The sequence below is a fragment of the Lipotes vexillifer genome, unplaced genomic scaffold (assembly GCF_000442215.2).
Source record: "Lipotes vexillifer unplaced genomic scaffold, Lipotes_vexillifer_v1.1 scaffold394, whole genome shotgun sequence".
Taxonomy (NCBI): Eukaryota; Metazoa; Chordata; class Mammalia; order Artiodactyla; family Lipotidae; genus Lipotes; species Lipotes vexillifer.
The window spans coordinates 4,481,636-4,503,503 of NW_006791731.1; the positions used below are offsets into that span (position 1 = coordinate 4,481,636).

General features: G+C 53.6%; 1 protein-coding gene across 1 annotated transcript in view; it reads left to right on the forward strand.

Annotated features, from left to right (window-relative positions):
* Nucleotides 1-21,868, forward strand: part of COL22A1 (collagen type XXII alpha 1 chain) — a 253,822-nt gene that overhangs the window by 138,517 nt on the left and 93,437 nt on the right. The window contains exons 23-33 of the mRNA XM_007464595.1: nucleotides 4,207-4,260; nucleotides 4,869-4,922; nucleotides 6,173-6,226; nucleotides 7,178-7,231; nucleotides 11,154-11,198; nucleotides 11,756-11,800; nucleotides 12,259-12,312; nucleotides 15,492-15,533; nucleotides 18,305-18,337; nucleotides 21,388-21,441; nucleotides 21,727-21,780. Of these exons, the coding sequence (XP_007464657.1) occupies nucleotides 4,207-4,260; nucleotides 4,869-4,922; nucleotides 6,173-6,226; nucleotides 7,178-7,231; nucleotides 11,154-11,198; nucleotides 11,756-11,800; nucleotides 12,259-12,312; nucleotides 15,492-15,533; nucleotides 18,305-18,337; nucleotides 21,388-21,441; nucleotides 21,727-21,780 (543 nt within the window). The remainder of the gene's footprint in view (nucleotides 1-4,206; nucleotides 4,261-4,868; nucleotides 4,923-6,172; nucleotides 6,227-7,177; nucleotides 7,232-11,153; nucleotides 11,199-11,755; nucleotides 11,801-12,258; nucleotides 12,313-15,491; nucleotides 15,534-18,304; nucleotides 18,338-21,387; nucleotides 21,442-21,726; nucleotides 21,781-21,868) is intronic.

Sequence of the window (21,868 nt, forward strand, 5' to 3'; positions counted from 1 at the left end):
TCAGACCCCAGACTTGCGGCCTAGTTTTAGGGGCCTCTGCTTCCTGTTCTTACTGGGCATCCCAGTCATGCCGAGCCGCCTGTTCCCGTTTATCGTGCTCCGTCCACGTGTGGTGCCCGCCCTCTTCGACCCCACCTCGTTTGCCAAGGCCCCACTTTGCCCTCCAAGACCAAACTCACCCTCTACCCTCTGAGGTGTGTCCCCGATTTCCCCACTATGTCTTTACTTGATTTCTGTGCCTTTAGAGCATCTTTCTTCTTTGTTGTCATTTTCTATATTTTTAATTAGATTCAACAACTATCTCATAAGTTCTTCCACGTGCCAGGACCCAGGGGGTTGCTACAAAAACTACGAAAAGAAAGTATTATTGTACCTACTACTCTGTATGTTTAGAAACCAGGCTTTGGATAAACCAAATACTTTGCCTCGAGTCAAACAGCTGCTCGGAATTTAACCATCTGCCTTTGATGCCAAGCCCACGGCTTTCCCAGGAGGTCACGGGCTTGCATTTTATTTACTCTGCAAGACTGCAGTCTTCTGGAAGGGAGGGCTGGGTCACCTGGAGATCTGGAGGGAACACGGAAGGTGCCCAATACGTGTAGACTGGAGGAAGGACCTCCAGCCCCGCCATCCTGGTCTCCAGGAGCCGCTTCTCCAGGGGCCCCAGGACTTTGCAGAGGCCTCTGATGTAAGGACCGAAGCTTCTGCCTGCTCGCTCCCCACTCCCCGCTCCCCTCCATGGCATCAGCGGGTGCTGCCAGCATCCCGTCGCCCACCGACACCTCGTCTTCCACCCGGGGCTCCTGTGCCCCCAGACTCCACGATGCTTCTCACTCATGAACACGCTGCCCTTTTGCTGGTGGTGACAGGTGTGAGGTTTACTTGCCTCTGAAGCCTCCTGGGGGAGGGAGAACATGCTCTAGAACATTCGCACATGCAGGCCGTGAGAGGACGGAGGCTGCCACCTAGCCTGGGACAGTTGGGGCGCACGTCATGGGGCATGTACCCCACTGCTCTGTTCCCTCAGCGACCAGGCCCGGACCTCTCGTCCTCCTGCATCATCATGTTCAATCTTGGGGCTGTAGGATTCATACCCCCGTTGCAGAGCCCGGGGAAGTGGACCTCCGCAAGGCCAGGAGCTCGCCACGTGGATAGGAGGCAGCAGATCTGGGGTTCCACTCGCATCCTTGACGATCAGCTGCTGGAGCGTGTGGACCCTGAGTGCCGGGGCTCACAGCCAGGGAGTCAGGGACCACTGAGGTCATGGCGCCCCGTGTGTAGAGACCTCGGAGAAGGCCAGGCGTGTGCTAGGTGCCCTAAAAGTCCAGTTTGCTCCCTCCTGGCTGAGAGTGCCAGGTGTAGATGGCTGATGGGCCTGTGCATCCACATCCTGCCAGCACTCCCTGCCCCTGGCTTGCAGAGGCGGTGGTATCAGAAACAAACGGAGTTTCGCTGCAGCTGAGTCCACTCTGACCTGGCGGGGCTGGACGCAGCCTTCCTGGGAGAAGGTGTACGCTGTGCCGTGTGATGGCCACAGTGTGGCCCCGGGGCAGCGTCCACAGGGCAGGCCAGCTGTAATTGAATCCTGACTGCTGTCCACCCCTCACCCCAACATTTCCCCTGACTTGCAGGGCGCCCCCGGCCGGCTGGAAAGGAAGCCACGGCCACTGGCCAGCCCCTTGTGTGGCCGCGTCTGGAGCAGCTGTCCCACTCCCTCCAGCGCCGCCTCTCTGTAAGGCCCGTGCGGTGGTTATCTGATGGCCGTGTGGGATTCTGCTCTCGGCCCTGAGCTGGTAGCATCAAACAGGCAGATAGTTATTAACCCGTACCGCATGCAGAGAAACGACCCAGGTGCTGTGGTCCTACGAAGGTGGTGGACTCGGAGATCACAGAGCTGGGCTTGAAAGCCCCAAGTTCATTTAACGCGCAGTCTTTTAGGAGATCAGGCTGTTTAAGGGTGGACTGGCTGTGACGGGCGGGGAGCTTGGCAGACACTTCACAAGGGAGGGGGTGAAAGACCAGGGACACTGTGCTGGATGCCACCGTGTCTAATGCCAGTTCCCTTTCCTCCAGGTTCCAGTTCCTCATCTTCAAAACGGGATGAACAGGGCCCGCCTGAAAGGATTAGCCTGAGGATTAAGATGCGGTGAAATGCACGTAGCTCAGGGCAGAGTAAACCCTAAATGGAGGGTGCTGCCCCCTCGGCCTTCTACACCTGTGTTTCCTGCTCCCTCCTTGCAAGGGTCCCTGCTGGAACCCTGGGCTTGTAGTATTGGCAGCAGCGAGGATGGTAGTTAGGGTGCTGCATGGAGTTGGTCCAGACAGGTAATTCCCAGACCTGGCTGCTCTCCACAGGTACCTGGGGAGTGTTCCGAAGTCACTGGCCCCTCAAATTTGTCCTGGACCTGTGCCTTAGAGTCCAGTCAAGGGGCCTGTTTACCTGTATTTACGACGAGCTTCCCAGGTGGTTCTGCAGCAGCTGGGCTGCTCAGGATCCACTGGAGACGATGGCTGTGTGACCTCAGATGGGGCCCTTACCCTCTCTGAGCCTCAGTTTTCTTTATCGTTAAACAAGGAGGTTTCATTTCCAGTAGAGGATCCCTAGAGATCTGTCTACCCTAACGTGCTGTGAGAGTGAAACAAGCAAACAGCAGCAGCCCGCAGGGACGTTTGCAGGAGACGGAGGAGGAAGGGGAAACAAGGTCAGAGTCATGAGCAGGTCAGGAGGCCAGCTTCCTAGAACGATCACTTTGAAAGAGGCCAGCGCATTCCAGGGGCCGTCAGCATCACGGGGAATGTAGGGAGGGATGAAAGCTAAGTGTATCCCATTTGCTCTCAGGGAGAGAGAGCTGCCTGAGGGGAGAAGGGGCCTTGGATGAGTTCCGTGGGGTTGAGGTTGCCGTGAGAGCCTCAGAGGTCAGGGCGGTGTAAAAAGGTCAACTGGAACATGCCTTATGGAGGGGTGGGTTCTGGGAGTGCCACCTGCAGGGCTCCTGCTCTGCCGGGAGGTGAGCGGAGCTGAGCTGGAGCAGATGCAGGCGGAGCAGGACTGAGCCACGATAGGGGGGAGGTCACCAGCCTTCTTTGGTGCCCTCCCCCACCTCCGTCCTCATCCATTAGGGGGACACTGCATCTGTACCCACCCGGGCCACTGTCCAGCTCTGCCTGGCCATACAGTTGCTGCATCTCCAAGCAGATGTCTCCTAATAAAAGTAGACGCTATCCCCAAAGGCTCTCCAGCACTGAGTGAGCTACGTAGAAAACTAGGTCCAGGTGCCACCAAAAAGTTCTCTTCTGTAAACGTCGCCGTTCTCTGCCCTTTGTTGACTCACCAGCGCCCCCAGAGGGAGAAAAGGGAACTGTCCGCGGAAGCGGTAACCTTGGCCATTTTTTAGTATTTATCGTCCTCCAGTGGCGATGTATTGTTCTCTCGGAATGCACAGCGCTCTCCTCAGCTGTGTTCAATGCAGTTGACTTCTCCAAACGCTTACTGAGCACCTGCTCTATTCCAAGCCCTGGGATTGTTGCTGTGCAAGATGAGATGCGGGGGGGCAGCAAGAGGGGGGCTCTGCCTTCGGGGTCCCGGGGATCAGATGAGAAATGTTGCACTGGCGTTCGGCTTGGGGGAGGGAGCGATTAATTCTGCCTGGGGAATTGCAGGAAATTTCAGAAAGGTGGAGACATCCATCCGAGCAGCGAGACAGGGGAGGGAGGGCATATTTGGAGAGACACCTGCACAAACAAAGGCCAGAGGTGCATCTCCTGGAACGTGTGTAGTGGAGAGAGAGAGGGTTTGGACAGATCTCTTGATTCACCCCAGGTGGTTCGATGCTGAATAATGCTTGGGAACCACTGTTCCAGAAGCTTTTTGTTAATGGGCTAACCCATTGTGTGTATGTGTGTTCACGCACGTATGTATTTATTTTAAATGCTCAAATATTTTAAATATGTATTGGAATGGATACTATAACAGACAGTTATATTATCCCACCAGCCAGATAGTACACATGTTACCATTTTGCAAATTTTACTTCAGACCTTCTCTTTTTGCTCTTGTTACTTTTTGTTGAAAAAATACAGTATTTCAGGTAAAGCGGCGGCACCCCCCTTCACTGGTCCCCATCAGCTCTCCCCTCTCAGAGGACAGTGTCACCAGGAGGCTGCTCCACTCACGTTTGTAACCCAGGCTGTGCTCTCTCTCTGCAGGGCCCCCCAGGACCACCTGGCGTCCCAGGCCCCCCTGGACCCGGAGGCCCCCCGGTGAGATTGGTTTTGATTTTCTCTCCCCGGGGACATCGTGGTGTAGAGCCACGTGTTCGGTCTTTGTCTGAGAGCAGAGCAAAGGCATAAGCAAGGAGGGCCCCACCAGCAGCCGGCCCTGCAGCCCCTTCGATTGGAAATAGCATCTGAGCTACACAGCGCATTGTTGGCTGCTCCTAGAGATGCAGGGGGAGAGGCACACTGGGCTGGGGTCGTCCTTTTGAGGTCTCTCAGGAGCGTGTGGTTTGTCTCCCCTCCCGCATTTCAGGAGCCCTCTGGGAAAGTTCCCTGTAGGCCGAGCGGAGGGATGGGGTCCCGCCGGGTGGGGCAGAGGGAGGCGTTTCCACCCATCCCGCCAGGCAGGAATGAAGGTGCCGGTGGCCCCAACTGCAGACCAGACGAGCCCTGCGCCGGCCAGCCTTGGAGGTGTGACGATTCCACGTCTCACTGTGGCCCACACCGAGGACAGCCAGATGCCCCCAAGCCGTATCCACCCCTGGGTGCCTTTGTCAGAAGACCTGGGCTCCTGCCAGGAAAGGTGCTGGGAGAAGGGAGCCTGATGCTCGGAAGAGGTCAGACTGAAGGTTCTCCTCTGGTTCCCTTTCCAGGGTTTGCCTGGAGAGATCGGCTTCCCAGGAAAACCTGGGCACCCTGGGCAGGCGGTGAGTGACCAGAGCATCCCTCCCTGCACTGTCCCGTCTCCCGCATCCTCTGTGACGGGGTGTGGCCGGGCCCTTTCAGCTGCCACCCGGGCCGCTTTCCAGCGGGTGACGCTCCGTGCCCCTTCCGCCCTGTCGGCGGGACCAAGACCCTGGTACCCAGCCTGCCTTCTTCCTTCCGTGGTGCCTGTCACGTATGTGCTCTGTCTCCTGGGGCCGCTCCCCCCTGGCCCAAGCCAGAATGCAGACTGGAGCACCCTCTCCCTAGGCCGCCGCCTGTGCTCTTGTAACTCAAAGGGACGTTCGAAAGTCCTTTGCTGTTCAAAGTGTGGCTTCTCGTCTGTAGGGCCACTGCCAGAGGGTCGCAGAAGTGATGGAGGAGGAGACATGAGACACGGTCCAGGGTGCAGCAGAGTTCTTCCCGTCACTGTGCCGATGGTGCTGCTGCTGCTTTCCCAGCCAAAAAGATCCTAGGGATCTGGGCTTCCTCCTTCCTTTTAAGTCCTGAGGGTAGAGCTCATCAGACCTTAATGTCTCCACACAAGGAAGCGGGTGCAGACTGAAGCTGGGTGTCTCCTGCCGTTTTGGCCTGTAGCTCTTCAGGGCAGGATGGTAGGCGTGGCCTTGAGCTTCCGATACCACGTGACCGTGATGGGCCCTCACAGGCCTGGTGACGGCCCTCAGGAGGCCTCTGCTCATCCGGAAGGCATTTCCTTACCGCTGGTTCTCTGATGGGGCCAGCAGAGGAGGGGAAGGCTGTGGATACAGAAAGCCTGTGCGACCCACAGAGCTGACGGGGGTGTCAGGATGCTGGAGAAAGGTGACAGAGGGAAATCCGACTGTGCAGCACACAGTGGTTGTCCCCTTGTCACTGGACCACAGTTCCATTGGTGGCTGTAGATGAAGGGACGTGATTGCTGGATGCCAGCGTGCTCGGCCCCGTCGAGCTCCAGGTACCAGGCCTAAGGCTCTCGACGTAAATTCAGGGCCGTGACGCCCACTCTCAGGCGAACGGGTCCAAACCTGGAACACGTGGTTAACTGTCACCCACAGACGTTCCTGAACACGTGGTCCACACAGTTTCACCCACAGACACTTTACATCAGTGAGAGCACCACCGGAGAGCTGGAACACAGGACCAGTCCTGCGTGTCTCGCCCACCATGCCGACCAGCTTCTGGCTGCAGCAACTCAGTGCAGCGCTTCCCTAACCGTGCCTTTCATGTTGGTCTGTTTTTCTCCCTCTTGGCACAGGGACCTCCTGGAAAGGATGCGCTGAACGGACCCCCAGGCCTGCCAGGACCAAAGGTTGGTGTGAGTTTGGGAACCCAAAACACAGAAGCCAAAGAGATTTTTGATTGTTGGTTGCCTGGGCCTTGGATCACGTTTGGATTCCGAGTCATGCCGGGCTCAGAAATGTTTGGATTTCCAAGGTCAGATGTGGGCGAGCCCCTTATTCCTACTTAGGTAACTGGGGAAGGATTTGGAGGCCTAGGACTTTAAAATGATTCTGTTAGAAATATGTGTGTATTTTATTTGCAAGGAGAAAAGCCTTTTAGATACTCTTACATGATAAGAGACTTCAGTCTAAAAAATACTCTTGTGGGGCTCATTACAGTAAGATCATTAAGAAAAGAGTCAGAGGTTAACTCTCATAAAATTGGGAAGCAAGTTCACAGTCTACCCACTCCAGATGGACAATTAGAAAACCATACAGCCAAAATTTTAACAAGTGAACTTCACCTTTTCATAACAGACATTAAGCTCAAGGGTGAATGTCAACAGTCCTCGAAAGGCAACTGTTGGATATTATAGGAAAATTCATCATCCTTTTCCATAAGCAGACTTAGAAGCTTAACTTTTTCATGACAAGATACAGAATAAGTATGGATCCAGCTTAATTTTATGGGCGCGTCTCACGTAAATATTCTCCATCCTCCTCTCTCATCTTTCAAGACAAAAGATAAGGGCTAACCAAGTATTTTGTAGTCTCAAAAGCACTTAGGCAGTATCTTCCCTACTCTACATCCCTCATTTCCATTCACTTATGTCTCTATAAATCAAAAGCAGAGCCGTTGAATATGGCATCTAGGAGGTGGTTTGAGCTGCGGTTTCTGGTCGCCGTGGTCACACAGAATTGGAGAGGTTCAGTAACACCTAAGGCCCAGCAGTTTTCTTCCTTCCAGCCTGGACCTAGTCCTGAGGCTGTCTCCTCCAAGCCCAGCCCCTCCCGTTTACTTCCATTTGTGTTCCTTACAGGGAGGCCTGGGAGACAGAGGTGCGGACGGTTTGCCCGGACAGCCTGGCCCGCGGGTAGGGACTCCTTCCCCGTCACGTCTGTTATTCTAAACGGTGTGTTTGGGGCTGTGCGTGAACCTCAGCTGACAGGGCCCAGCATCTGTATGAGCTGGGTTGTGGCAGGAAACAGCCGGGGTCATTGCAGAGGGGCTGTTTGAAAGGCCGAGGGCGGGGTAAGGGGGTCCGTGGTGACACACCCTGGACTGGCGACAACGGATGCCACCCCTGGGGCAGAGGAGCAAGGGGGCAGTGCGTTCCTGGAACCCGGGAGCTGTGGAGCTGGAGGAGAGAGGCCCCGAGAGAGCGGGAGCCTTGGGAAGGAGGCCAGCATCGCTGTCTAGCTCGTCCTGGGAGGGAAGAGGCAAGGGGGTCAATACCCCCTCCTCTCTCTCTCTCCTGTCCCTTAAGCTCTTCCCTCCCTCCAATGCTCCCTGACCCCTGACCCCTACAGAAGCAAGGAAGCTCGGCTGGGCTCATCTGTAGAGTTCAGCATCTCAGATGTGGCCTGGGCTCAGAGTGCAGTGGGTACAGAAGAGAGAGGGCTGGACTCTGCGTGCGTGTGTACGTATGTGCGTGTGTGTGTATCTGTATGTATATATGTGGTGTGGCGTGTGTGTATGCATGCGTGTATGTATATGTGGTGTGACATGCGTGTGTGTATCTATGTGTATGGTGTGGTGTGTGTGTATGCACGTGTGTATGTATGTGGGGTGACATGCGTGTGTGTATCTGTATGTATATGGTGTGGCGTGTGTGTATGTATGTGGTGTGACATGCGTGTGTGTATCTGTATGTATATGGTGTGGCGTGTGTGTATGTATGTGGTGTGACATGCGTGTATATCTGTAGGTATATATGTGGTGTGGCGTGTGTGTATGTATATATGTGGTGTGGCATGTGTGTATGCGTGTGTGTGTATATGTGGTGTGACGTGTGTGTGCGCATATCTGTATGTATATATGTGGTGTGGCATGTGTGTATCTGTATGTATATGTGTGGTGTGGCGTGTGTGTGTCTGTCTATATATGTGTGGTGTGGCGTGTGTGTGTATGGCGAACATGTGTACGTGTGTGCGTATCTGTGTGTGGTGTGGGTGTGTACACGGTGTGTGCGTGTGCACAGCGCCTTGCTTCCAGAGAGGCGTGTGTGCATACAGCCGAGCGCATGGGGAGCCCTCTCCCTCCCATCACAGGGCCTCCGAGTCTACTGGGTTAAGCGCCAGTTAAGGCGGTGACCCGCTCTCGGCCACCAGCTCCCACCCCCGTCCCACGGGCTGGCACCTGGCGGGCTCTCGGCGAGGGCTCACTGGATGGAGGGTGGGTCACAAACTGCCCAGCAAGGGCACAGCTGTGGCCTGGACTCAGCTCGGTGGCCAGTGAAGGGCCGATAGGCAAATCCCAGGGCCCTCGGTTCCCTGCTGCCTTGCTTTTTCAAGGAGCCAGCATTCTTCAGACCAGATGGAAACCACAGGTTATAATGCACCGAAGCTGTCTCATGGACGCCCGCCGGCGGGACTCAGTGTGCAAAGAGTGCCCACCAGGAGCCTCCCGCCCGCCCTGGACCCCGGATTCTGATTATTGGCCCCTGCCCCCATCGGCACACAGTGAGCCTCCACTGCCACCTGCGAGCACAGTGGCCCTTCGTGTTTTAAGACTCAACATTTGTGTTTTCAAAAAACATGTATAATGATCCCCAGTGATTGAAATATAATGATGTGTGACTTGCTGTGTTTTGTCACAGCACGGACAAAGCATGCATGCCCTGCCCTGAGGTGCCGGTTAGGGGTGAATCACGTGGTCTTAGAAGCACCAAGGCCACCTTCCAGGGTCTGAGTGATTGGCTGAAATTCAGGCATTTCCCAGAAATAACTTGCAGCATTTGCATCGCTCCCTGTTACTCTCCTTTTTGGACTCGGTGGCTTTTATGGAGTCACCCGCACCTTAGAGCTGTGCCTCCTCCAGTCTCTGAGTTGCCACACCCTTCTGGGCTTACACCGTGTGAATTTCCACATTCCATTCAATAGTCTTCAGAAGAATCCGTTCCCATCGAGTTCCCTGTGCATGAGTCTGTGAATGAAGGTGATCAGTCAGAAGTATTGGGGTGAAACTGAGGTGCCCTCGGGGGTTTCTTTCATCTTTCCTTCTCCGTGTCCTGTGTTTATGTTCACCCCTAATTGCTGAAAGGTTTAGAGAGGTCTGTCACTACAGCTCACGTGTCATTTTTGTATGATTTCTAGTGCAATACTTTAAAAACATTTATCTAGAAAGTTCAAAATTGTGAATTTCTGCAGTTATGATGCTTTTAGAACATACTTTGTAGCTTCAAAGGAGACCTGGCAGGAGTCCTAGTTACTTTATCTTGACAACATGCCAGCTAAAGATAAATGTCTTCGAAGAAGATGATGGCTACGTCCTGGACGCGGCGGGTCTTGAGTCTCTGCCCAGAGAATGGACTGGTTGTGGGATGAGCGGATGCATCGCCTCTTTGGCTCGTGTCAAGAATTCCGGACTCTGCCCGGCTCTCCATGGGCTGTGCTTTGGCTTAGGATTCAGGAAGCACTTCAGGTGGCCTTCAAAATGCTTTCTACCCAAACTCAGCCCCCCAGCGCCTTTCCCACTGCAAAGATGTGACCGTCCTAGCAGATTTAAAGTGACAATTTCTATAGCGAGTATTTGCACGATTCCGGTTAGAGCAGTTCTTACCAATTGTGCTTGTAAACACTGGGAATTGATGGGAAAACTGGAGTGCGTCTAGAATTTCTGTTTGCCCTGATTCCAGACACCAGTTGCCCTGGTGGCACCAGAGCTACAGGATAGAATGTGTGCTTAATGCTAAACAGTGCTTTTAGTTTCTTTGCTTTCTTTTCTTGTTTTTTTTTCCTCTTTGACATGTGGTACAGCCTTCACTACCAGTGGAATCTGGCATAGCTGCAGGGAGAATCTTTATGTGTGTACATACCCGTTCATTCGTTCATTCGTTCGTTCATGTGTCCATTTACTTACCAGGAAACCACTTTCCTTATGGAACCATTTCCTTATGGAAACCTACATAAAGGTTTCGCTAAGTACCATAATAATGTTAGGAAGAAACTGTCATTCAAGAAGTTAGTGTTTCTTAAGACACACGGCTGGTTAGAAATTGCAGTCCCTCCCCCCACCCACCGAACAGCCGCCTCTTTGCACCACTGACTTACAGGGACCTGGTAGGCCCAGCAGCCTGGTGCCGTGGTGTCAGAGAACAGGCCCCTCTGGTCCTGCACCCTCCTACTTTAACGTGCCCACAAAATGCTCGTCAGGAACAAAACTTCATCCAAGCTACCGGAACCAGTGTATCCCTGCTGGGGGCTTGCTTTCAATACAAGTTTGCATGTTTAACAGCCTTTCACCCAAGACTGGCCTTCATTGTAACGCACCATGCGAGACGGAAACAGACCTCTCAGCTGCCCGTGGGCTCCTCCACGGGCGCCTCTGTTTACCAGCGAGTCTGCACGACAGCCTCGGGATGGCCCGTCAGCTCCGACAAGTTCATCAACGGCTTCTCCATCGTTGCACCCGGCCTGGGGTCTGGGCTTCCCTGAAGGGGCACGGAACTCAGAGCTGGGGTGGCTCTGGGACTCACGGATTTCGGCGCCTTGTTGTTTTGAGCTGTAAGTGTTTAGGTTCAGGATGAGTGGACTCAACCTGTTTAAATGCTGTCAGGGCAACTCCAGAAGCTGTTTCTTTTGAGGGAAGCAGAAGACAACGTTAGGGAGTGTGGATGCCCTCTCTCCAGAAAGGCGAACCACTCAGGTCTTCAAAGCCTGTGACGCTTGTGCTGCTTGTGTGAGAATCGAGGGTTGTGGCTGACGGGGGCTCTGAGGGTGTGGGACCAGCTGGGATGACGGCCATCTCTGCAATGCGAGTGGAAAATGATGGGGTGTCTGTTATTTTGTCTCCAGGGTGAAGTTGGGGAGCAGGGCCCGGCGGGCCGACCTGGAGAGAAGGTCTGTTCCACCTTCATTCGTTCAGTGCGTGCGTCTGTTAGTATACGCTACGCCTCGTGTCACTTGTCTCCCTGGAGCTCACGACCTTCCCGTCGTGCACTCATTTACTTACCCCATGACGGTCGGCATGTCCTACACATCTGTCGCTGTGGTGGGTACTGGGGTCACCACCACTGGCCAAGAGCAGTTGAACAGGTGCAGCGAGTGGGGCCATGCAGGTGCCGGGGGTGGCATAGGAGTCCTCTCGCTCAGACTTGGGGAATGTCAGGAGGGGGGGCCAGGAGGTGACCTCATGGCTGATCCAGAGGAACAAGGAGTCAGACGGCAAGAGAGGCGAAACAGGGGTTCCTGGGGAGGGAGTAGCAAAGTGAGGACCACGTGGGGACTCCCCATGTGCGGACTCGCTTGAATTTGCTTTCCACGTTACCCCCGCTGAGCCAGAGGTGTCTGGGGGGCCTGATGGCAGGCGGTAGAGAGCACAGTTCCCTCACCCTGGACCACGGGAGAGCCCCCTTGCTGAGAGCCCACTGAACAGGGACGCCGTGTTCTTTCCACAGGGACAGGCAGGGCTCCCAGGCGTGATGGGAGAGAAAGGAGAACAGGTGAGTGGCGGCAGTGTCTTCCCAGCAGGGCCACGTGCCTGTGCCCGAGGAGAGAAGCCCCCTTTGCGGTCTTCGACCCTGGGGGGATGGGTGGTGATTCAGGCTGGGATTAGAGCGTATTTCCTCAGTGTTCATGGAAGAGAAAAGGAAGGGGATCAGGCCGCTCTGGTCCGTGGGCTGGAGCAAAAGGACGGTGGCTGCGGGATCTCTCTGAAAAGGGTGGGGCAGCTTCAGATGAAATTTGTGGGAACGGTTGGGGCTGTTATCTGTCAGGTGCAGAATTCGGTGCTTCACACGCAACCGACAGGCTGTCCCTTGAACTTGGTCTTCACCACGGCAGGGCAGGTTGGGAAGAAAAACACAATACTTGGCCCAAGGTCCCCTCGCTCTCACCTGGAAGAGGCGGCCATTACACTCCAGTGGGTGCTAACGTTTCCTGATTTTGTCTCTCTCTGTAGGGAGAGAAAGGGGAACTGGGACTCCCGGGACCGAAAGGTGACCGAGGTGCAAAGGTAGGAGCGCCTGCTGTCGTCCTGGTCATCTGGTCCGTGAGCCGCAGAGCCTCCCTTCTGTAGTTGCTGTGCGTTGCCTGCGGTTCAGTGGAGAGGGCAACTCCTTGGAGTCAGAGTGGTGGCCTGGCGTACAGTCCTGGTTCTACCCGGTGTGTGGTTCTGAGCATCTCATCTGACCTCCTTGTGCCTCCCTTGCTGGCCGCCTTGTGCCTCCCTTGCTGCCTCCCTTGTGTGATGCTGACACAAGCCGAATCCGCGGGCAGGTGGTTCCAGGAGCCCTCACAGATACCGAAATCGGTGGATGCTCGAGTCTGTTCTGTGAAATGGTGGAGAATAATGAATACAGTCAGCCTTCAGGAGCCAGCCCGCGGGGGTCGGGGCCCGCTGTGTGCCAGGATCGTGGGAAGCGCTGCACGTGTAGTGACTTAGGTGACACTCGTGACAACCAGAGAGGGGCCATGTTATCAGCAGCACCGCCAGTTTATAAAGGAGGAAACTGAGGCACAGAAAGGCCAAGCCGCTTTCCCAGGGCTGCGTGAATGGAGGTTGGTGGAGTCAAGACCCGACCTCAGTCTGGGCCCAGCGTCCTGGCTCTGACCAGGTCCTCACCTCACACCAGCCTGACCCGAGGGGAACCTGAGGAGCGGCCACACCCCCAAGGGGCCCTGGTGCCCCTCTCCGGCACGGTGCTGTCACCTTGTTCTCCCAAGTTTGCACGCTCGTCCCCTCCAGGGTCCTGCCCTCGACCCTTCTCAACTCCCGTCCCCCTCTCTCGGGCTGAAGGCTGAGGGCTTTGTTCTGGACAGACCTGCGATCTATAAACAGAGATCCTGGAATGGAAAGAGCTTTGGTGGGTAAGCCATTCAGGCCTGCTGCTCTCTTGGATTTTTCAGAAAGCAGTTTTTATTTAAGAAACTCATTTCCAGGATGCAGAGGACTCAGCGAGACCATTAAGCCCGTGTTATTGCTTTGGCAGAGTTGCCAGGGCCACAGCAGAATCACATTCAAGCTTCGAAAGAATCTGGCCTGCTTTTCTTTTCCCCTAGAGAAATGTGTAATAATAGACAATTCTGGTCAAAAAAAAAAATTCTAAAATAGGACATTCAGGCAACATTGTCCCCTTCTGACTGTGCCTTGAGCACTCCTGCCTCAGTTCTCTGGTCCACTTTCTCCCCACCAGCCCCTGTGAGAATTTTGACCCCAGGCCATCTTGGAAAGTAGGGTGATAATGCCTCCGTGTCAGCTAGCGCTCAGAGAGTTAAACTATGGAGAAGCTAGGATGGGAACCAAGGCCGGTCACATTAACTACAAAACTCAAAGACCCTTCTCCAGCCAAGCATCTTCCTCTAAGTCAGAGAGCTGCCTGGGCTGTGCCCCACTGGCCCACTGGCCCTTCCTTCACCCCGCAGCCCTGGGGGTGGGGGAGGCTTTTCCAGAAAAGTGGCCTTGAGGCTCTCGGGGTTAGAGACGCTCTCCAGCCCTCTTCTTGTTTATGTCTATTCATACGTTCCACTGGGACACGCTCAGCTTTGGTCATTTGCACTTTTTAATGGAGGGTAAATTGGTTTGGATGAGATTGGTTTTGGAGCACGAGGTCGACAGTGTCAAGAAGAGAATCAGGTAAACTCGGATAATGCAAATAGCGCTGAGAAAGGGTTCTTCTCTCTGAAGCTTCTGGAACTTTAGTCAGGGAAATGCTGCACAGTGAGTAGTTCAGGGCTTGGATTCTGAGTTTAAAACCAGCCTGAGCCATTTGCTGGCTGTGTGACTTCGGGCAGGTGAATGAGTGTGGTTGCTTCCGTGGAATGGGAATACGGAAGCATCTCTGTTACAGGCATTTAGACGGAGATTAGAGGCGTTAATGCCTGTAGAAAAGTAAGTCGTACCTGCGGTTAAATCCTATATAACCATAGAAATAATCATAGAAGACTGTGTAACTACATTTTATTATCATATTATTGTTACTAAGAGCAGCCTTTCCTCTCTCTAAGCCAACCTTATTCATTCATTTGTCCGCTAATAACCATGAGCGGACCCAGGCCTGCAACGGGCCTGACCCTGGGCTGCTCGGAACACACCTGGGCCTCAACATCCATGTCCTGACACCATCGTGGCTCACATGGAATGACGGGCTTTGGGGACCGCACCTCCTGGTGGAGTAGCCAGTGACCTCTTTTCCTCGGGGCAAATGTAATAACAATTTTCTCCTCAGTGGGCCCTTGCTGACGATCTCACTCAGCCCCCAGATGATGCTGTGAGCTGGATGTACTATTGTCATTATTTTGCGCAGAGGAAGACGAGCTGACAGAAGTAAAATAACATATATAAAATGGTAGAGTTAGGTTTCAAGCTCAGGTGATTCAACTCCCAAGCCTGTGCTGTCTACAGGAATGTGATAGTCACCCGTCAGGCCCCTGAGAAGAGCCTGTCCCCTTCGAAGAGGGTGGGGCAGGGCCCAGGGGAGTTTCTAAGGGCGCTCAAGCCCTTGGGCTCCAGTGCACAGCGTGGAGAGGTTTGCTGCAGCACGTTATGGCTGCAGCAGGTGGGAAATCATGTAAATGTCATCAACAGGGAGATGGATCGTGTCCATTTTATTACCTTCATTGGTTTATTAGTTCCATCTCTCCTTTGTTTTATTTTAGTGATTGCTTTAAAGTTTATAGTAGACATCTTTAACTTACCGCACTTAAATCTTTAAGTGCTGTTATACCACTTCATATATAAATATACGAACCATATAACAGTATATCTTCATTTCTCCCTTTTAGCTTTTGTACCATTGTTGTCATACATTTTACCTCTACCTGCATTCTAACACCTATAGTACATTGTTACTGTTTTTGCTTTGAACAATCGGTTATCTGAAAAAAGGAGTATTTTATACTTAAAAAAAAGTTGGATCATAGATCACTTTATTTCCACGTGCACCATGGAATAGTATTTAGTGATATAAACGATTTACAGCTACACATACCAGCATAGATACTCCTCAAAATAAAGTTCTGATGTGTCTGAGGTATTTTATAATTTGGAATCTACCTACCTATCTATCTATCTATCGAACTATCTATCAAGGTAGATGTGGGGTGGGTGATTCTGTTGTCTTGGGAAAGGTATCCCAGGACAGGCAGAGCTGGCAGAGGGTTAATGGTAATTTATTTTCCATTTCTTCAATCTAGGGTGAAACGGGTCCAGCAGGCCCCCCGGGATTACCTGGAACTGTAAGTTAACTCTGCTTCTAACCCTTTCTCCTTCTGCACACATACCACTTAGTTATAAATATCTTTTTAAGGGAGTTTGTCAATAGTCAGACCTATCCCTAGGTCCTGTAATCCAAAAATGCATAAGCTTCACTAGGAACCACCTTGTGCTTATTGATTGATTTTAGTCAGCAAGCACAGTTAGCGTTTATTAGAACACTGGCTAGACGCTGAGCATACGTACCCACCTCTTGCCTATGGGGAAACAGAGGTCCAGAGACGAGGAGCGGTTTGTCCAGGGTAAGACTACAGCACAGATACACAGCCACGACTCGTGCTTTTACCCTTCGCGTGTCTGAGGGTGGGCGTTGTGAGTTCGGGTTGAGTAGTAACAGCGTGGGCTTTGGAGCCAGAATAAAAGTGGGTTTGAATCCTGGCTGTGCCATTCGCCGGCACTGCGGTCTTAGACACGTTATTTAACGTCAGAAAGACTTGGTCTTCTCATCTGTTAAGAAAAAATGTTATACCTATTAGCTATCTTGTGCATTTGTAGTGACTATTAACTGAAATAATACAAGCTACAGTGCACAGTTTCTGGTACATAATAAATACTAAATTAAAAAAAAAAACAAACGAAGGCTATATAAATATGCGAATATAGTTTGCTTTTTCTTTTCATGTGAATGTTTCTTCCCAGCCTTGATATTCTGTGCTTTGATCGGATGATTCTGGGGGAGGTGAACATGGCTCCAGATGCCGGCCATGGCAGGGCACGTAGGGATTGGTCATTTAGTAGCTACAACAGGGGACTGCCTCATATGGAGGGCAGGAGATGAGAGAGCCTGAACACCCAGAAATCCCATTTGCAGTGTGACTAAGATGGGTCCTCCGTGGTCTTCTCTAGGTTACATCATGATGCCACCACTGTTTTCTCCCCACACACAGGCCCCTCAAGATGAGACGCAGCAAGTATTTCAGAGTCAAACTTAGAGTCAGAACTGGCCGTGTAAAATTGTTGTTTAAGACTGGTAATATTTAATGTAGGCAAGTTTGCAGGGAACGAACCCTGCCTTTTGGTGGGAGGCATATTGGTAACACTTATTTGAGAGGTTACGTGGTATGAACGTATCATAAAGTGTCTGTCTAACCATCAGATTGGAGATTCCATTCCTAGGCATCTAGCCTGAAGAATTATTTGCACTGTGTGTATTTAAAAAATCACGTACAAGGATTTACATTGTGGTGTTGCTCATAATGAAAAATCACAGGCAACCTACACGACCAGAAGCAAAGAATTAACTAAACCACGGAATATGTGTATCATGGAATCCTACTTCATAAAAATTAAACACACACACGTGCAGTACGCATATGGCTTTAAATAGATGCCAATATTCAAGAAAAGTTAAGTAGAAAAACTAATTTATGAATTACAGCGTGTGTGAAGGCTAACACGGACTCCGCAGCCCACCTACACGCTGTCCAGCATTCACTGGCTGTGTGAACTTCATTAAGAAGTTTCTTTCTCTGACCTTCAATCTTCTTACGTATAAAAGCAGGGCAAAAACAGATAAAACTGCTGCTTTTACTGTGAGGAATACATGAGTTAATACATATCAACAACCATAAATAACGCTTGCTGTTCTTATTTGTGTAACTCTCGTGCAAAGTTACGCGTTCCTGTACATTCATAATTGCAATTGGAAATAGATACAAATGGGTCTAAAATATGCTAAACTGAAAAACAGTGGTTTCTTTTGGGGACGAGACTGGGGTTTGGAGAGATGGATGTGTAGGACATCCATCGGTGTAGGAAATCTCCTTTTTTTCCTTCCTTGCTGAATTCATTGCGTTTTTGGACTAGAATCCACGATGTCCTTTTGTCCACTCACTTATATTTGAGCACCTGCTGTGAGCCAGACGTTGGCAGAGTTTGGCTGCAGTGGAGCTTAAACAGCCTCGTCAGGGAGATAAACTCTAGTCACATGGTGGCCCAGACACACAGATCCTGCAAATCATAGTAAATGCTGTCAAAGCAAAGAGCAGGGTGCATAGCAAGGGGGCCTCACTTATATTTGAGTGGTGCAGGGGGAGGGAGATCTTTGAAGACAGGACATTCAAACACGAGCTCTGAAGGGGGGGCTTGGTCAGTCAGGTAAAGGAGAAGGGAAGCACGTTCCAGGCCAGGGGAGCGGCGGGTGCGAAAGCTTTGAGATGGGAGGAAGCAGGCCGCCGGGGAAGTATTCATGCAACACAGAGGGACGGCCGCGCGGGGGCCAGTCCCTGGGGTCCTCAGCCGCTGGGACAGAGAGTTTGCATCAGCTGGGCTCCCTGGGCCCAGAGCTGAGTCCCGCGGCCTGGCTTCCTTGTCACCTGCGTCGTTGCCAGCAGCCGCTGGTGGTGGAGGGATCCAGCGGTCCAGGCACAGCTCTGATTACTCGCATGGATTCTTCCGTTTCGGCCCCGCCATATCCTGAGAGGAGAATGTGTCATCCCATTTCACCGATGAGAGCAGAGAAGCTGGCAGGTGTCCGAGGTCACACAGTTTAAGGTGGAGGTGGCAGGTTTTGAGCTCAGGCTGCGGGACTCCAGCGTTCCCACAGCTAACCACTGTGCTTTCCGGACTTAATACCCGCTCGGGGACTTGAAAGGAGCACGGGATCCTAACCGTCAAAACTAGTCATTGTTAAAAGAGCCCTCGGGGCTGTATTCTTTTACTCGGTAAATCTGTCAGAGGCAGGTTGTTAACGTCGATTCCCGTCCTTCCTTCTCATTTCTGGTTTCCTTTTCAGACGTCCCTGTTCACGCCGCATCCAGGGATGCCAGTAAGTAGCAGCGACTCTTCGGTGCTGCACGGTGTCCCCCAGCCTGGCTCGCGATGTCCCCGGGGGCTCTGGGAGCTGGGCCCGGGCTGTGTCCTAACCCTCAGCCCCTGCGTCCCAGTCGCTGCCAGGCATCTGGGCTTCCCGACCTTGTCCTGGCAGCCAGTGGGGACAGACCCTGCGAGGAACCAGCTCCAGGATCGGACAGGAGGTTCCAGGGGCCTGGAGGCTGCCTGCCAGTAGCCAAGGGGGAAGGCCAGCCCGCTTCTTTGGGTAAAGTTACCTCCTCACTACACAGAGAGTGGCTGGTGGTTCCGAGCAGGACAGAGTCATGTGGGCTGGCAGAAGACCAAAGGGCAGAGCAGGCAGTTCAGTGGGTGTCTGCAGTGAGGGGCCCTGGGCCTGGAGGGCCTCAAAGGGACAGGTTGAGAGGGGCAGTTCGGAGGGCAGAGGGGACCCAGCCTGCGTGGAGGTGTGGCTGGTGGAGGGACAGCTTGTGGCTTCTTGTGAAGATGAAAACACTTGACCGAAAAGGATGCTCGCCATGGCTGCAGCCTCCAGGAGCCTTTCCCTCCTCTTTCCATGAGCAGCCCCCGTGGAAATAGGCGCGTTCAGGGTCTCTTCCTGCCCTGAGGTCAGCACACAGCCTCCTGTGGCTCCTTTGCTCTCAGGGACGTGGTTCTCCCGCTGTTGGGACTTGACCCGCCGCGCCATGCGCGGCGGCGGAGGGGCTTGTGTGGAGGATCCACCTGTTCCCACTCTTAAGTAGCTATGACTTAAGAAGCTCAAAAGGACCCTGTATCTGATGGAAAAGAACAGAGCAGAGAGAGGCTGAGTCGGTGCCGGAATCACTGCGGAAGGGGGAGGAGGATTTTGAGCTGCTTCGGAGGAGGAAGCAAGGGCGGGAGGGCCGTCACGGGGCAGTGCGGCTGCAGAAGTGCTGGGAGGTGCGGGGGGAGCAGGCTGGGCCTCCGGCTGGGTCCTCTCCTCTCTCAGGAAGGGCTCAAAGGGACAAGGCGGCAGAGCCTCGAACGCGGCAGGTGCAATGCAGGCATCGCTGTGACCGTCCCTGTGCCCAGGGATGGCCCGTGCCTCGGAGGAGTGAAGCTCCTTGCAAAGAGCCTTCCTGGACTTAGCAATTGAGACTTGGTTGTCAGCCACGAGGCCCTGGCTGAGCCCCACCGTCTTCCTCTTCCAGGACCACACGCACCTACCCGATGCCTCTGGGTCTCCCTCCCTCACGCCCACCCTGAGTCCCCAGATCTTGAGGCAGACCTGCACATCCAGCCTCTGCTTAAAGGAATTGCTCCATAAAAGATGATTTCCAAGGTGCTCCCATGGGAAGGGGCTGAGAGAGAGCCAGAGGTCTGCCCAGCCTCCTCTCTGAATCGCAGTGGTGCCACCTTCCTGCAGGGTCGGAGCTGTGCAGAAACCGGGAAGTCACTTTCAGAGGCAAAGCAAGGAACCTGTGTCCATGAAAAAAAAAAAAAAAAAAAAATTAAAAAGGTACCTAAACTGTAGTCCGTCATGTGTAGCAGGCAAAGGAAACACAAAGGAAAGGGCCTACCTCCCATGGGGGACAGCAAGGCTGCCATGGAAGTGATGTCCAAACTGAGTTTTAAAACCTAAGTTTACTTGTGGATTGGCACGAATCCCTCTGGGGCTGCCTCATTGCCATGGTAACCGTGTTGTATTGATGGTTTTGAAAGATGTTCTTCTGTTTGATTTCTCCTTGCTCTCAGCTGTGTGCCGTCCAGCCCCTGAACACGGGGAGGGGCCGCGAGATTTGGAGGGGCAGCAAAGTCTGCAGCATGATTCAGAAGGGGGAGGAGGGCTGGAAGGAGAGCCCCTCTTCCTGCCTCTCCAGGATTGAGAAACCTTCTGTGGATGTCAGGGACCCCAGCTGGGGAGGCCTCGAGGTAGCAGAGTGGTGGCAGTTTGTGGAGAGCAGAGCAGGGGCTGTTAGATGGTGAGCAGGTCTGGAGATGTCAGAGAGGAGAAGGGAACCCATTCCTTAGCTGGAGGAGGGAGGGACAGGCAGCCCCAGGCTTGGAGACATTGCCGTTACGAACTTAAGTGAGGCTTTGTAACTGGTTTAGGAGCAGCCACCTCGGGAAGGGAGCTTGACTCCACCCCTCAGCCTGCGAAGGATTCCCAGACGCCCAGCCAGTACCCTGCGTTTGCTGAGCCCAGAGAGGGGATTTGACAGGGCTGACATCACCAAGGGGGCATTTGGGGGAGAACGATGCTCCTGCATTCAGCAGCTATTGATGGGCACCTAGTGTGCACCCCTGCAGTGAAGACTGTGCCTCCTGGCTCTCAGGCCCTGGGTAGAAATGCCTTGAGCATCTTGCCTATGAGTCCCCAGGGTCTCTCCTCTGTCCTGGCCTGACCACTCCTGGTTCCTGAGCCCGCTTCTGCCACCCACTGTTCCTTCCCCCAGCTGGCAGAAAGCCAGCTCCTTCCCTGTGCGTCACCCGAATCCATCCGTAAGCCCTTTCATCTTTGCAGATTGTGTCTCCAGTGACTTGTGGACCAGACAAAAGAATTTTGCAAATCCCCCAGCCCCCCCACGGGAACTTTTCTAGGAGGAAACCATGCTAGAAATAAGGGTATTGTTGTCTGGTGACTGGAGCCAGAGTGCGTTCTTCTGAGCTGGTGGGAAATGGAGATTCTAGAAGGAATGAGCTTGCATCTGTTGAAAACCTCTTTACAAGAGCAACCTCATTTGATCCAGGCTCTCCGAGGTGTACTGTGCAGATTCCACTCAACAGCTGACGCAGAGGGAGTGGCGCCCCCAGCCCAGGGCCGTGCAGACACTAACTCGGGGATCAGTGATGAGCTTGGGGGAGGGCAGGCAGGAGCCTCGGGGGCGAGGTCTCCAAAATCTGCCCACGCGTGAGTAGAAAGCGGCGTGGAACCTGCAAAGGGCAGCTGCTGGCTGTGCTGGCTTCTCCTCCAACGAAGGGGCGTGTGCGGGGCACGCAGGTCGGTGCGGCCTGACCTGAGGGTGGGCTGAGTATGTCTGCTGTACTCTGCTTCCCCAGCGACAGGGAGAACAAGGGCCCAAAGGAGAGAAGGGCGGTCCCGGAGCGCCTGGGGAAGCGGTGAGTGCCCCAGGCTCTGCGCCCCGTGCCCCTGCCCCTGCCCCTGCCCCTCGCCCCTCACTCTGGGCGGCTGGTTAGATGGGACGTCTGAGGGCTGAGCGGCTGCAGCTCTGAACTGCGCACAGGAGCCCCCTGAACTGAATGTGGCCCCTTCCTCCTCCCTTAGGGGTCCAAGAACGCCCCCTCCGTGGATCTCAAATTATGCCCATTGCACGTGTCCATACCGCCCCCATCTGCCCGGAGCAGGGGTGTGACCTAGTCCATTGATAGGCTGTTTCATTTCAGGGATCACAGGGTCATCCTGGAGAACTGGGGCCTCGGGGACCCATTGGACCACCGGTAAGAAAACTCTCTGTCCACCTGTTGGCTCTTAGACCCGAAGCCCCGCCAGCGCCTCCATCCGTCACTGGCCCCTCTCACCTGGCAT